Raw genomic sequence first — 16660 nt, 5'->3', positions numbered from 1 at the left:
TTACAAACCCACCAGCAACGTGTGATGGTCCCAGTGTCTCAAATCCTTGCCAGGCACTGGTATTTTTAGTTGCAATTTGTTGTTGCTTTGGTTATTTTAGCATTTAGTGGATGTGGAACCATAGCTCATTGTGGTTTATTTTGTATTTCTTATAATGATCAGTGATGAGCATATTTCACGTGCTTATTTGCTGTCTTCCTTTGTGTTTTGATTTTCCACCTCATGTTAAGTAATTGGGGCTTTAGGGATATGTCTGACTAGGGAGGAGGATTCTTGATGAATTTTAGAGATGCAGAAAATTATTAAAATTCATTGACACTGAAAATGGCAAAATGTGCCACTCTTTTCGTTTGGTTGGTATGATGCAAAGAGGTCAGCCAGTGTTAGGTGCCAGAAGAGAATAGCATGAGTGTCAGGTAACGGATGTCAAGTGGTTGCATAGCAACTGGGATGAAAAGAATAGGGCCTGAGACAAAGCAGTTCTTGATGTGGGTAAAGAAAGCCTGGGAGCTAAGGAAGATGGCTGAGGTGGAACTTTGCAGAGTCCCGTCAGTCCTGCTGAGTGAGCTAGGGGAGCTGTTTTGAATTGTAATTACCTTTTTCCTAGTTCTTAATTTTGATTCCTGTCTCCATGGCCCACTGTGAATGTTCAAGTAATTTTTTTTTTTCCAGAAGACAGAGACATATTTCTGAGTCCTTGCAGAATATATGATGTTACCTTCACACAATGAAGGCAACTTGGGGAATAAAACTTCATGTTAGCAAAGCTTTCATTTGATGAAATAGTGATTCCTTGGTGATTTCTCTTTTTCTAGGCCTTTCAGGTATTTTAATGCTTCCATTCACCCCATTCTCTTTCTTAAAATATATTTTTATTGATTTCAGAGAGAGGAAGGGAGAGGGAGCAACGGAAACATCAATGACAAGCCAAAATTATTGATTGGCTGCCTCCTACACGCCCCCTACTGGAGATTGAGTCCACAACCCCAGCATGTGCCCCTGACCGGAATCGAACCTGGGACCCTTCAGTCTGCAGGCTGACGCTCTATCCCTTGTGCCAAACGGGCTAGGGCCACCCCATTCTCTTTCAACAGCTATTTCTTTTGTTAAATTACTTGTTCTTTTTCATTGTTACTGGAAACCTGATTTGAAGGCAAAGAAACATTTTTGTAGGTTCTGGAATAAGAATACAAATGAAAGCCAACACCACAAGTCTTGGATGAAATATGTTCTATCCTCCTAACTTGACAAATATACATTCATAATGAAAAAGCAAGAAATGGCATATATAACCATGTGTTTTTCTACAACTGAAGGTCAGCAAAATATCAAAGATGATTTCTAGCCCTAGTTTGAGAGTTTTCCCAACTATTTCAACTTTTTAAATATTTTTACATCAACTGATAAAGCCATGGTTTTGCTTTGGTTTTTCTTCTTGGTGGATTGCATTGATTGATTTTCAAATATTGAACCAGTCCTACATTCCTAGAATAAACCCCACTTGGGTTGCAATGTGTAATATTTTAAGATTTTTGCTGCTCTGTTCATGAGGGATACCAGTTTGTAGTTTCTGGAAGAGATTGTATTGAATTGGTGATAATTATTTAAATGTTTGGAAGACTTCAGTGAAACCATGTGCACCTGGATATTTTTCAAAAGTTTTAAAATTAAGAATTTATTCATTTTTAAGAATTCAATGTATTTAGTTACAGGACTAGACTTTTGGCAGTTTGTGATTTTCAATGAATTGGCCCATTTTTATCTAAGTTCTTGAATTGTCAAGTGGTTTAAATATCCACGCTTTGGTCATTATGAATGAAACTGCTATAAACATTTGTGTGCAGATTTTTGTGTGGACATAGTTTTAAACTCATTTGAGTAGATACCAAGGATTGTGATTGCTGCATATGGTTTAGTTCCGTAAGAAACTGCCAAACTTGTTCCAGTGGCCTTTGCACTCCCACCAGCAGTGAATGCTAGTTCCTGTTGCTCCACCTTCTCAGCAGTATTTGATATTGTCAAGGTTATGGATTTTAGCCATTCTAATCGGTGCATCATGATAATCTCATTTTCAATATGCAGCTTCTTAATGTATGATCTTAAGCATCTTTTCAGGTGCTTATTTGCCATAGGTATATTTGTGGGAGCTTTCCAGATCTTTGCCCATTTTTAAAATGGGTTGTTTTCTAATTGTTGAGTTTTAAGAGTTCTTGATATGTTTTACATGCCGATCCTTTATCGGATGTTTTGCTAGTTTTCCTCATACTCTGGATTGTCTTTTTCTTGTCTTTTAATGAAGTTCAACTTACCAAGTTTTTCTTTCATTGATCATGTTTTTAGTGTGGTATTTAAAAAGTCATCTCCAAACCCAAGATCACCTCGATTTCCCCCTATATTTTCTTCTAAGAGTTTTATAGTTTTTCATTTATTCCAAATAAATGAATATTTCTTAATTTTACTTTTGTTATTGATGTCTAACCTAATTATGTTACCAGAGGACTCGCTCTCTCCTAATTTCAATCCTCCAATTGCATTTTAAAATTTGGTAAAACTTGTTCTACCACTCAGGAAATGTAAATATTTTGTGTGCCTAAAAAAAAAAAAGAAGTATATGCTGAAATTGCTGCAGAGTCCTATTATGCCTGTTATTTTATAGTCATTCATATCTACTTGATTTTTATCTACTTCTGCACTGTTATATCTTTTTTTTTTCCTGTCAAGTGAGAAAGGTATGTTAAAGTCTCATGCTATGATTTTAGATTTCTTCTCTTTCTGCCAATTTTTGCTTTATATATAGTGACATCATGTGATTGGGATAATATATATTTAGAATTGTTATCTCCTTCTGGTTAAATGGAACTTTCATCATTATGTAGACTCACTATCCCTAGAAATACCTTTTATCTTAAGGACGATTTGATCTAGTATTGACATAGCCACATGCAGTGGATGTTGTGATATTCTGCCCAGATGAACTTATTCCTTTAGCTGCTGGAAGTGCTACCAAGATGACAGCCTTCACCCTCTGCAGGAATTGTAGGGAGTCCTCTCACCCAGGGCCACTTTCTCTTTCTGGGGACAGTTTACACCATATGGGTGGTCAAAACAGGGTCATAAAGATGCAGTCCTTGCCCAGTGCCCTCTCCCCTCTCCTCTGGAGTCCAGTTATATATCCTTGTATTCCACAAGTCTCTTCTCTCCATGCTTCCATGTAGGTTCCTTCTCGCCTCACTTCCAGTTCACGAATATCTCTTTTAACAATCTAATCCTGTGTAAAAACCCAGTTCCACAATTTCTAGCTGCTGTTTTTCCTTTGTCACTTTTTTTGTTTTATTGCTTAAAGTATTACAAAGAGTATTACATATGTCTCCTCCCACCCCCCTTGACCTTCCCCTGGCCTCCCCTACCCCCCAGCATCGTGTCCATTGGTTATGCTTATATGCATGCATACAAGTCCTTCGGTTGATCTCTTGAAGTTGTTAGTTCTGTATTGCATTTTAAAGTTTGGCTTTATCTCCATGAGCATAGCTATTACAATTATTTTATTGTCTCCAATGATTTATTTTTTCTGAACCTTTCATTTGCGAATTTGTTTTTGGAAAGACTTGAGAAATAAGATGATGCTAGCTTCCTCTCCAGTAAGTTTTGTTTCCTTCTGTCAGGATCTTAGTATTCTAGAAGCCCAAAGAGGGAGGCTGCAGATCCTCAAGATTCATATTCTCACTCCGGAGTAAGCCCTCTGAAGACCCAATCCACAACATGGGAGATTATGGCAGGCACTATGGCCAGCGTCATTTAGCACTGCAAGTCCGCCAAGTAACTCCACCTTTCTGTTGCTTTCCAAAGTCCAGCAAACGTACCAGTAATTTGGAATGGAGGATGGAGCAGATGGGGAGGCAGCCCCAAAGATGGTACTCCTCTTTTTCTTCCCTAGCTTGTGTGGAAATCTAACAAAGCTTCCTTTGGTGTATCCTAGCACATGGCTGTATTTTAGCTACACGGAATACTGGGGAACTAAGCATTTTAAGGATTTATAACGGGTGTTGGAGACAGAAATCTAAAATGACTCCTGATCTCTGCTTCCTTGGTGTTGTGTCTGATTACGTTGCACTGAGTGGCAAAGGACTTTTGCAGGTTTAATTAAGATGCCTAACCAATTGCTTTTGAGTTAAACGTAAGGAAGATCATCCCGTGGGTCTAATAGAATTACAGGAGTTCTTTAAAAGCAGAGTTTTTTCCCCTGCTGGTAGCATATTGTGCATGGAGTCAGAGGGATCCCAAGTGTGAGGATTCAACATGCCACTGCTGCCTTAAGGATGGAAGAAGCCACCTGGCAAGGAATATGAACAGCCAGGGGAAGCTGTGAGCATTCTCCCTCTCACCCTGCACTGGCAGCCAGCAGGGAAACAGGGGTCTCAGGCGGCTGTCACAAGGAAGTGAAGGGGTGAATGACAGGTATGAGCTTGAAAGAAGACACCTTAGCTCCTTCCAGTTGAGAAATCAGCCAGCCAACACTCTGACTTCAGTCTGCGATGCTCCAAGCAGAGAACCCCACCAGGCCATCCTTGACTTCTGACTACAGAACTATGTGATGGCCGGTGTGACTCGGTTAAGCATCGTCCTATGCACTGAGAGGTTGCCGGTTCAATTCCCAGTCTGGGCACATGCCTGGGTTGCAGGCTAGATCCCCGGTATAGGGCATGTAGAAGGCAGTCAATAGATGTTTCTCTCTCATCAATGTTTCTCTCTCCCTTCCTCTCTAAAAATTAAAACATTTTTAAAAACTGTGAGATTAAAAAATGAGTGTTGTCTTATAGAAATCTGTCACACAGCAAAAAAAAATAAAACAACTAACTATAGAACAGCGGTTCTCAACTTGTGGGTCGCAACCCCTTTGGCGGTCAAATGACCCTTTCACAGGGATCGCCTAAGACCATCCTGCATATCAGATATTTACATTACGATTCATAACAGTAGCAACATTACAGTTATGAAGTAGCAACGAATATAATTTTATGGTTGGGTCACAACATGAGGAACTGTATTTAAAGGGCCAGAAGGCTGAGAACCACTGCTATAGAATAATTCATTCTTTGCCTTCTACCAAGATTCACAAGGTAGTAAAATTTCACAAGCACAAAGGTTTAGATACTAGGTGGCCAAAATGAATAAGATATACTCCAGGGGTCAATAGCGGTTAGGGGACTGTGAACTATTTAATAGAAGCTAGTCAGTCATGCAGTTTTGTGGACACCATGAGAAGAAACAGTATGGCCCAGCTCTTAAAAATGCTCCAGCCTTCTGGGGCAGCTGCAAGAAACCAAGGACACACCTGTTCCCTTTGATATCTTTTTCGTAGAACTCAGATTTGGCCAAGAATTCAGCAAACTATTTACTTAAATGAATATATCTACAGTAAATTAAATCACACCAGGACAAATGAACACGTATATACAAAATCTTTATCAATTCACATGTTTCGTCAAAAGTGTACAAGCAGTCTCAATTCATTGGGACAAAAATGAGTATTTTTGTTCTCCACAGGTCGGTGAATGAAATTGTGCAATTCAGAGAAGCTATTCTAGAACCCGAACTAGGCTGGCAAACAGCACTGTGTCACATAAAAACGACACACGTTGTGAATGTGTTAAATACCTCCTGTAAAACACTATACCTAACAACAGTATTAACCTGCCTGCTGAATACGGCTTTGACTTATAAGATGCACATATTTCCAAAGCTGTTTGACATCTCTACTTATAAATTAACTCACAGGACTCGTTTAGTTGCTTTTTAGCGTCTGGGTATTAGCAAAAATAACACAAAATTGATCCCCGTGGAAGCAACAAATTGACCTTCCTTCCTACATGAAAACATCAGGTTAGATTAGATTACAACTTGTTCCCCTCTCCTTCAAAAAGTCTCTGACGTTAACGAGGAAGGAGACAGATTTCTTTTTTTCTCAGTCCCCAACATCTCTTGCTGTGGCCTCCTGCTGTGACTTCCTGACCTCAAGGAACTCTGGGCCTGGCATGTGTTTTATTCCCAGAAATGTATGCACAGGGAAAGGGGAGCCATCAGGGCAAGAAGGTCCAGGGTGCTCCTCCCTGGCTCACGGCTGAGGTGGCAGGACTCAGGGCACGAGAGCCAAGTGTACTTACCTCCTGCACTATTTTCAACTTTACTGCCAATTTGGGTAACTGGTTGGCAGGCAGCAGCTGGGCATGTCACACAGAGATCTGAGGCCTTGAACAATGCATCCTTTGCCAGGTTTTACCCGTTGGTGGAAGAGAATGGAGCAGAGTGCGAACATAGCTGGTGGTACAGATCAGCTCTCCCCTGTCAATCTTCCCAACCTCACGCCCTGTGTCTGAAACACACTTCTAAAATATCTCCTCTCTCCTTGCACGAGTGGAAGAAGTAAAGTTCTGCAGACACCTGCAGTAAAGAGAGGCTCCAAACCCAGCCAGGGAGGCCTTCGTGCAGAGAAAATCGGTTCCCCCATGAAAGGCAAACTTATGTTTCAGTTCAGTACCATGCTGGTTTCTCGGTCCCTTTTAAGGCCAAATCTGATCTTCCTTGGGAGTGTTAAAGTGTGTCAGCCCATTTCCTATTTGGAAATGAGTGGGAGGAGAAACAGTCAGAAACCTTGCATTACTGAAGGCGAAGCAGCCTCATGTCTGTGTATCAGCTCAGTTGGGATTACTGTCCTATATTTAAGCTTTTCTCACATATGCGAACCATCTAAATTTTGTGCTGTTAAAGTAGCGTAGTGTTATTAGGCTATACTTGTCTTAGGCCAATATTGGGTACGATGGATATATTTTTTAAAAAATAAGTAAGGCCTCCTTCCTTCCCTGCTGACCAGGAGAGAGGTGGCCACAATTCAAGTGTCAATTTCCCTTTCCCTGGAAAGGGTTTAAAAAAACTTTGCTCACCTTCAGAACTCTGTCAGTTTCTTTCGAAAGCCACACAGCATTCTAATCAGACCTAAAATGTCAGAGCAGGAAAAGTATACATAAAACTGAGCATTCCTTCAAGACAGAGACTCCTGCTAATGCTGGGAAAACCACATAAAGGAGATGCTTACACGGCGAGAGCCCATTCTTGGTTAAGTGAGGCTAGAGAATCAGGATACAGCATCGTATGTACACGTTTCATTCCCAGACGCAGTGCAACTGGGAGGAGTCCAGGCCCCTGCATCCCGCATGTGGACTGCCTGCCCAGCTACTCTGTTTACCTAGCAGGGGTCCTCAAACTTTTTAAACAGGGGCCAGTTCACTGTCCCTCAGACCGTTGGAGGGCCGGACTATAGTTTAAAAAAAAAAAAACTATGAACAAATTCCTATGCACACTGCACATGTCTTATTTTGAAGTAAAAAACAAAACGGGAACAAATACAGTATTTGTATTTGCATGTGGCCCGCGGGCCGTAGTTTGAGGACCCCTGGCCTAGAGGTTTGCAACAGGATCGTTGTGCACACACCCAGCTTTGCGAACTAGCCATTCTCCTGAGAGAGCAAAACCACCTGGCAAGCTTAAAGGCAAATGTTTTCCTCCTTTTAATCAAATCAGCCGGAAGACTCTTCAGTAAAAACTCAGAAGAACACCAGCCCAGGACCATCCCACCCACCACGATGCAGTGCAAATCTTGCAGTCGCAAAAGGCCACCAGAGAGGCTACACGTTGGTCTCCAGTCCTAGCAAACGTCCCATTCTCTCCACATTCTTATCGATTGTGGCTTGACACGTTATCTCCTTGGCACATTCCATCGGAAACCAGCCCCTTTCTCCATCTCGCAGTCTCTCCCCTTCGTACCAGCCTGCAGAGAAGAACAGAGTCCTCATGAAGCAACGCGTGTCTGGAGGTATTTTCACTGTGCTCGGCTCCGACAAGGAGGGAGGCTGGGTACCGCAGATGATGGGAGGTGGGGAGGGAGGTGGAACAGAGGGGATGGCTTCAAGGGAGAATGAGTGACATGACCAGAGGCTCCGAAGTGAGCAGCTGCGACAGTCTGTGAGTTTGGGCTGAGCTGGGGAGGAGGGCGCTTTGGGTAGGGGCAGCAGGAAAAGATGATTGTCCGGAGATGAGAGCTAGGTCACTGGGAAGGAAGGAAAACTTTTCATAGCTCCTTTCGAGTAACAAACCACATGACTGCATCCCTTTTCAAAAACAGGTAAGAGCCATAAAGTGTAGAAAGAGGAGAGGCTGGTGCACATGAGAAAACCGAAGGGATGTGGAATGTGCACATGAACAACAAAAAGCAGCCTCCTCGGTTCCTCACACCCTGAACGCTGGCCCGCCCGTGAGAACGCTTGCACTCACCGTCGCTGACACGTTGATAAATGAGGACCACGTCGGCCACCTGCAGGGAGAGTTCGTCTGGCTGCTTGGCGGTAAACGATCTAATGATTTCTACCTGGGTCAGTGCTAGGGAGGAAAGGGGACATACTGAGCTTCCAGCAGCAGAGGAAAAACAGAACAGGCACAAATCAATGGTGTTCTCAGCCTCTCTGTGCAACTCGGGGCCGGCGTTGATAGAAACAACTGAGGCTTCTATGAAGAAGCAGAAAATACTGGGCTAAGAGCTTTATAACTTCAGAAGCTCAGAGTCGAGAGAGGCCTCTTATGATGTAGGAATCCCCTCAAGAACAGCCTTGAGAAGGAGCCATTAGTCACATCACATAACAGAGCAGAACACAGCCATACGCACTGGGGAAACTTAGACAAGAAAGGTCAGGTAACGTGCCAAGGACATGCAGCTGATGATGAAATCCACAACACATCCAGGCCTCCAGGCTCTCATCCAAGGTGCCTTCCCATCAGCAGCAGCACATGGAAGCTGCCAAAGAGGGTTAGAAATAAAAAGATCTCCAACCAAAAGTTAGAAAACTTTGTGAGTTTCCCCATTATGCTAAATCGTAATAAAGCCATTAACTTCAGTGACTGGGTACTGACGGGCAAGACTTCTTACTTAATTTGTTTTTTTAATACAGAACTTGAGTCTATGAACTTTTATTCCAATCCATCACTTTAGCTTTGGCTCTACGCTTAAAGCTGTGACTTCTGAGTGTTCCAGGACAAACAGTTTCGTTGCCCTTTATCCTCTGGGTTTGACCTTCCAGCTAGAACCATCAGGAGGAGCATAACATCAGCGTGAAGGCGCTAATACAGCACCCTGGACCGCATTGGTTCCTAGTTCTCTAGAAGAATGAAATACATTTTGTAACTATTATCACTTCAATTTAAAAAAAAAAAAGGTCAAAAGGAAGGGTAAAGCCATTTTCTTTACGGTTAAAAATACATTTCAGCTTAGATTTAGACAGTCAGTATGGCTTAAACATGCAGCCAGTGACCCTGAACCACAGCTAGAAATGTAAGAGCTTTACTTTCACAAGTCTAAGCAGGGCTTTCAATGGATATTATTAAACTCCTTCTTCCCAATAACCCAGTACTGTACACTGAGTGGCCAGATTTTATGGCCGGCCAGATTATTATGAACACCCCATCAGTACAATGAAGTTAATTAGTTATGCAAATAACAATAATAATAATAATAAAACCTTGAGAGTATTTGCTTAGGAAGTTTTCAATATTCAGTATTTTTGGAAGTGTCAATGAAGTGCTGATGGGGTGGTCTTAATAATCTGGCCACTCAGTGTATATATCATGAAGCCCCCAACTGCAGAAGGTCAAACTGGCTCGGGGTGGATATGCCACAATGTACCGCATTTATACAACAAAGAACAACTGCACCTTGGATTTGAACTCAGAGCCCTGGACCTCCAAAGCAGGGATCTCCTAGTTCTGATGTAGGACAGGCAGCAGGAAGGAAAGAAACCTGGAGGGAGCGTTAATACCCCAGCGTCCAGCAGGGGGCAGAGCCCCTCCACGGTCAGCCTTTCCGAGCAGACAGCCCAGGAGTTACTTACAGGTTCGGTCAGGAGGCTGCTTCCCGCTGCTGTGTCCCAGGGCGGTTATCCAGCGGGCTCGCTCACTCCTAAACAAACACACAGGGCAGAGCCCCTTGAGAGATGCAGGGTGTTTACAGAGAACGAAGCATGTCCTAGAATGCAAAGCCACTTCCCAAACAGGGGAGAGATGACCTAGAGAGGTCTGGGGCTGACCTTCACAACAAAGGTAAGGGGTTTTAAATGGTCATCTGGGACACTTAAACTATTCTGAATGAACTTGGCTAGCTATTGGTGAAGTGGAACTTCTCACTTGACAGTTTAACCTTTCATAAAGAGCTGACTACACTTACACATTGCAAGCACAAAAGCATGTTCAGTAACGCATAATCTGAAGTTAAACATTTCAAAAAAGTAAATTTCCTTAAAAAAGAAGAAACATCCCACTAAGGCAGTCTCCCTCCATGCCCTCCCCTCCCTTTCCCCCATACTCAAACCATTTCGGAAAAGAGGAGAAACGTGACATATTTAAAGCTGCTTTGTTCCCTCTTCAACCAATATTGCCAAATATGAACTCTATTGAAATAGAAATTTTTACCTTTTTTAGACTGTGCTCAAATGCTTATTAATACGGCTTAATGAGTACAGCCAAAAATAATTCAAGGCACAAAACAACCAAGACTTTTTCTTCAACATTAAGCTATATTTACATGAAACAATTATTTAATGAAAGGATCAAAAGTTTCATATAAGCAAGCACTACTCCATAATACAGTTTATGGCCTGGAAAAGCCAAATATTGGGATTGCAATGAAATGAGCCACACACCCATACACAACTTTGAAATCTCTTAAGAAGCATTAAGTCCATACGACGTGGCAGACGCAGCACTTGACATCCATCCATTATATCATACAGTCCTCCCAAAAGCCGGTGAGAAAGATGAGGATACTAAGTTCTAACATCCGAGATTCCAACCAAGGTCAATTTCTACTAGGGCCACTCTACCTTCTTCCCTTCTTCATGTCCAGTACTTGAAAATCAACGTTTTTCCTCCCATAATAGCTTGGACCTAAAAGATGCTTCTTTCTCACTAACACCCCATCTTTTTTTTTTTTTAAATAGATTTTTATTGATTTCAGAGAGGAAGGGAGAGGGAGCGATAGAAACATCCATGATGAGAATCACTGATCAGCTGTCTCCTGCACGCCCACCACTGGGGATGGAGCCCGCAACCCGGGCATGTGCCCTGACCGGGAATCGAACCGTGACCTCCTGGTTCATAGGTCAATGCTCAACCACTGAGCCACACTGGCCGGGCTCTGCCACCCCCTCTTCACCCCCACGTGTATCCACCCTCCATCCAGAGCAGCCGATGTCCAGTGCTAGAACACGTCATGCTGTTCCACACCTTTCCTACTGGCTCTGTTCACTCTCAAATACAACCTTCCTGCTGTGTTACTGAGCTACACCCCCTCATAATCGCTACTTAAAAATGTTAGATTGAAGAACGTATGTAAAATAAAAGCCTGCACTGATCTTACGTGTAAGTAGCTCTGTGAGTTTCCTTAGGTTTACCCACGTACACATGCCACCAGGTCCGGAGACACACGCCAGGAGCTTCCCTTTTACCCCTTTCCAAGCAATGGCCTCCCGGAAATGTAACCCCGGTTCTGGCTGCCACCAACATAGACGAGTGTTGCCTATCCCGTTCTGTAAGAAAATGGAATCCCATGTTGTGTCCCCTTTTGTGTCTGACTTCTTTTGTTCCACACACCCACTCCACACGGAAAACACAAGCCTCGCCTCTCCCAGGCAGCTTGCTCTGATGCGTGCACCCATGCTTTGTCCCCATCCCAGTCTGGCGGTCCTGTTCCCACACTCCCCTCTGCACGCTCCTGGTCCACTGTAAGCCTCGTGAAAGCAGGCACCGTATCTATACGGCTCACGGCCTGGCACACAGCAGGGACTCGGCAAACACCTGCTGACCCATGAAATCATGGGTCACTCATCCCACACCGATCCCCCAACATTTACCGACTCACCTGTTTCTCTCACCAGGCCATACACCCCAGAAGGGTAGGAACCGGGCCTTGTTCTAAACAGGTTTATTTACGTGACAGGTAGAGGACGTTTTGCATTTTGCGAGTACCATCTAATCTAGTCTTATCAAAAATCTTGGAAGAAAATACTGGCATGATTATTTCCGTGTTCCCAGAGGACAAAGCTGAAGTTTGGAGTGTGAAGTGCCTGCTCACAGTAAAACAGCCAAGTGGTCAGGCCAGCATGGCTCAGTGGTTGAGCGTTGACCTATGAACCAGGAGGTCACAGTTCACTTCCTGGTCTGGGCACATGCCCGGGTTGCGGGCTCGAACCCCAGTTGGGGGGCGGCGTGCAGGAGGCAGCCGATCAATGATTCTCTCTCATTATTGATGTTTCTCTCTCTCCCTTCCTATCTGAAATCAATAAAAATATATTTAAAAACAAAACAACACACACACACACACACACACACACACACACACACAAACAATTCAAGCAGTGCAGTCAGAAGGTAAAGCCAGGTGGTCTGGGGTCCACGAGCTGGGGTTCCCTCGTGGGTGCTCACGGCGTAATGAGAGAAGGTGGGAAGCATGGGCACAGCAGTGTGCGAAAGACAGGCTTCTTTAGAGGAGGAGGAGGAGACGGGGCTCTGTGGGGCTGGAGAGTCAGGAGTAATATACACAATTTAAACAGCACCTCCCCATGCTGTCTGGCTTTTAAAAGCATTCAAAGGGCTTCAGGATGGTTTTCTCAGGAACACGAAAGCATCATTTCCTTAAAAATAACCCCAAGCAAACACTTCAGTCTGTGATATCATCTCTTTGTGGGGTACCATCTCTTTTTGTTGTTGTTTTTTTTTACCCTCGGGCTCAACTGGAATTTGCAAAGTACAAAGGAAACTCAAAACAAAGCATCTTACGGGTAGAAGGGCTGCTCCCAAGAGAAACCTAAAATGACCCATCTGCCTGCTCTCCGTGCCACATCCACAAGCCAGGCTCCCCTGTGGCTCGCCGCGGCCCGCACCACGGCCCTTGCTGCCGGCTGCATCCTCCACGTCAGGTTTCCCTGGCACGGCACTGCCCTGGCAGCGAGTGGCCGCTTTCCGCCGGCCTCCCCCTGCGGCCAGTTCCCAGGGGCCCCGATGAAACCCTTCCCTCCTGTGGCATGCTGCCTGATGCTAATGCACCGCTCAGACACGGCGGCCCTCGCGGGACTCCGGAGGACAGAACAAGACACTCCTTGTTGCCCTGGCTGAAAGGGGCTCTTCTTGAAATGGCTTCAATGGAGTAGATGCTGTCAGAACCCCACGACTTCCCCCAGGGCCTCCAGGAGCCCTGCCAAGGAGCGCCCCCCCCACCCCCCCACCCCCTCGGTCAGCTAGCAGAGGGCACAGCTCCTCTCACACAGGGAGGAGGCGCTCCATAAAAGACGGGAGTCTAAGAACAAGACAAACTAGGCCCAGACATACCCATTAGGAAATGCAGATATCAAGTCCGGGGCTCACTCCAGACAGCTCTTTTCTCGGGGGACAATATGAACCAGTCAACATGAAGTCACAGGGCCCCCCCCACCCCCCCCCACACCTAGTTCCTAGACTTTTCCCTTGGCCCAAACAAAGTGAGAGAATAAACAGGGCTGCCCTCCTGGGGACCTGGGCGTATCAACCTCTGAGGCTCTCCGACCACTCCTTTCTTCCACATTCACTGAGCGCCCGCCTGTGCCAGGGTCTGGGCTAGGCTGAGGCCGCCAAGCGAGTAAACAGCTCTCCTGCTCTTCACAGGCCTCAGCGTGGAGCAGACGGAGCAGAAAACAAACCCAACGCAGAGCCATGGGCCTGGGCAGAGCGCTTTGCACAGCACACATGGACCGGGGAGAGGGAGAGGATCGAGTTGAGAAGAGACGCCTTTAACACAAACATCTGCCCATGCCATCCTTTCAAAACCCCCACATTCTCAGTGCAAGGCATGAATGATGCAAGTACTGTTCCCTGCGCAGGAGTTTGCTCGCATATCATTCATTGAAAACACAGTCGATTAAAGCTTAGTTGCACACAGTTCGAAGATACTGTGTGCAAAGCTGGACTTTCCCTGAATTCCAGGCATCGGCTAGAAAAGGCAGATAAGTACTGAGAAAGTGCAGAGTCGGCTTTGAAACGAAGAGGCGAGGCTGAGGATGAGGCTGAACGGAATGGAAGGCCACCAAGGACCTGACCCCCGACCTGGTCCTCCTGACCTTTCCATAGAGGCTGAGACCCCAGCTGCTGCCTCACCTTCCTTTTATCCTTCTTAGAATGGCATTTGACCGGATACCTTTGGGGTTCCTTCTCACAGCCTAGACATTTACCTGTGGTGCCTTTTGAAATTCGTATATACCCACAGCCTTTGGTTAACAGTCTTCCAAGCTTGCATAACCATACAAGTAAGACAGTGGAGATGCTGTTTTTGTTCACTCTGACACTCAATTCAACTAGCTGAGCTCAATCAAGTGTTCCATGAAAGAAAACTCACAGGGTAAGAAGAAAAATGATGTCATGATGCTGTTTGACAAAGCCAATGAAGCTGGACTAGAGCCGGAGCAAAATCATTCCCCGAGCCCACTAAGAGTGCTAGAATTTAGGCTCTGTGACATGCACGAGAGTGTAATTATTTCTTGTCATATCTAATAGCTCATGAGACCTAGTCTATTCCAGCATCCAGGAGTTCACCTGCAGTGGGTCAATTGTTTCCTGGGTAACGAAAGATCCGTACTATCACCTGCCCTCCTCCTTCACTGGGTCAGTAATGAGGATCCACAAATGATAATGAATTTTGACGGACAATGTACAAGTAAAAGATCATTACTGGACACGGATTCAAGATTCAACACGGAGAAAATACTTCGACCTATAATAAATGTATTTTTTTCCATGTCCATTGTCATCTCTATATTGTGGATTTTCCCTAAAGGGTGTGTAAGAGTCTGTCAAACATACTATTTACAGTTTTATCCCGTACCATTTACTTTCTGTTGTTAATTAAATCATTAACATAAGCAGGAAGAGCACAAAAGACTCCGGGCAATCCATGCGCCTTTGTCGGCAGGCCCAGGAGTTGGCTGTCTGCACAGCTGACAGGACCAACCCCATCCATTAGGCTCCCAGTTCTTGCGAGAGAGAAATGCTGAGAAGGATCTTTGATTACCGTGTCAGGTGATTACATCTTATCGCTAAAAATAATGGGTGAAGAAAGTTTGTGCCCACCGCTGAGTATCTCCTGGCATCCCATCACGATGTACACTAGATCCAGATGCCATCCAAATTCCACTGGGGACAAAAGATGCCAGAACGCCACTTGCCTCGGCCCCTGGTCTGTGCCAGCAGCAGCTGTCTGGGCTTCATTTGAATAAAGGCAGACAAAGGGGGCTCTTCGGCTCCCACATTCCTCTGGAAAGGCCCAGAGGGAAAAGAGAGGACAGTAGTAAAACATTCTTCCTTTGTCCTTTCATAAAGGGTGAGCTTTTGTAATTTTCACAGACTCCTGTCTCATTAACAAGACAATGACTTAAGATCTTTAACAGGCAAACAGATATAGCAGTATACATGGCCTAGATGTACATCCTAAAAAAAAATTTAATCAACGCCTTAATGAGCAAATGTTGTAAACACATGGAATTTAGAGAAAATTTGCTCCAGCACCAAAAAGAGAACCCTGAACAGAGACTGGGAGAGAGGCAGTATCTCCCTCCATGTGGCTACTACGCTGCCTTCCTTTGGATAAAGAAAAGCTAATTATATTCATTGTGGGTCAATTCCAAAAATATTTAGTGGGAGCTTGCTAGGTATAAAGTGAGACAAGGACAAAACCAGAGCTGGGTGTGGAATTTAGTCGTAACGCCATGCAGAATGATTAGAGAGAAGATAGTTAGGTGGTTCAAAAGACAAGTGGCGTAGGGGGTGTTCTAGGAGGAGGGAGTGGAGTGGAAACACGCGGAAGGCTGCAGTAGACTTTAGTACAGGAAGGGCTGGCCGGTGATGGGTCTGTGCAGACTGGGAGCATCAGAAATGACACCAAGTCTCCAGACTGAGTAACTGAGTAAGCGGTGGGCAGGGGTGATGCCTGGCTTCAGACAGGTTGCATTTCTGAAGGGAAAGCGAAGAGGGATGGTTAAACATGGACATAAAACTAAGAGATTCTTTGAGAAAGCATCTCCAAAAGGAGTTAGCCTCAGTCTGATGGTCAACATTAAATGGCCTTGTGGTAAAGAAAGAAGAGGACTGACTGGTTGTGGTAACTAGGAAGCCATGGCTAATTTTGGATGGGACGGCCTCAGCAGGGAGGCAGAGGAAGCCATATAGAAGACGGTTAAGGGGTAACTCCGTATGAAGTACCAAAAATCCAAAGCATCATTGACCCCTCTCTTTCACGCAGTGCTACCAAACTCATCGTGAGTCAGTCCTGTTGTCTCTGTCTCCTAAATGTAGTATTTCCTTCTCCCTTCATACACCATGGCCCAGGGCACCACCCCGAAGCCCCCTGACCCCTCCAACATGGCCCGAGTTGCTCTCCCCATGGGAATTTCTACCTCCCCTCCAGTCTTCCAGGGATCCCCCAACCATGACTTATGAGGTTCCAGATTAGTGCTTCTCAAAATATCCGTGGTAAAGAAACGATCCTCACCACCCAATCCATTGTGAACCAAGTGTTTTCAGAAATCCAATAAAAATGAAT

At 44.7% G+C, this 16660-nt stretch overlaps 1 protein-coding gene across 3 annotated transcripts in view; it reads right to left on the bottom strand.

The window, feature by feature from the left end:
- Positions 1-5444: 5444 nt before the first annotated feature.
- The window catches only part of ARHGEF26 (Rho guanine nucleotide exchange factor 26), a 113290-nt gene continuing 102074 nt past the window's right edge, over positions 5445-16660 (bottom strand). For 2 of the 3 annotated variants that reach the window (XM_081087059.1, XM_081087060.1), the window contains exons 12-14: positions 9933-10000; positions 8326-8430; positions 5445-8101 (exon numbers count right to left, since the gene is read on the bottom strand). In XM_081087059.1, the coding sequence (XP_080943185.1) occupies positions 8094-8101; positions 8326-8430; positions 9933-10000 (181 nt within the window). In that variant the 3' untranslated portion in view covers positions 5445-8093. The remainder of the gene's footprint in view (positions 8102-8325; positions 8431-9932; positions 10001-16660) is intronic. The other variant, XM_081087058.1, reaches the window with a different exon arrangement.

The sequence above is a fragment of the Myotis nattereri genome, assembly GCF_964212035.1.
Source record: "Myotis nattereri genome assembly, chromosome: 3".
Taxonomy (NCBI): domain Eukaryota; kingdom Metazoa; phylum Chordata; class Mammalia; order Chiroptera; family Vespertilionidae; genus Myotis; species Myotis nattereri.
Note: the sequence above shows the minus strand (reverse complement) of the source record. Positions and strands in the feature narration are given on the sequence as shown.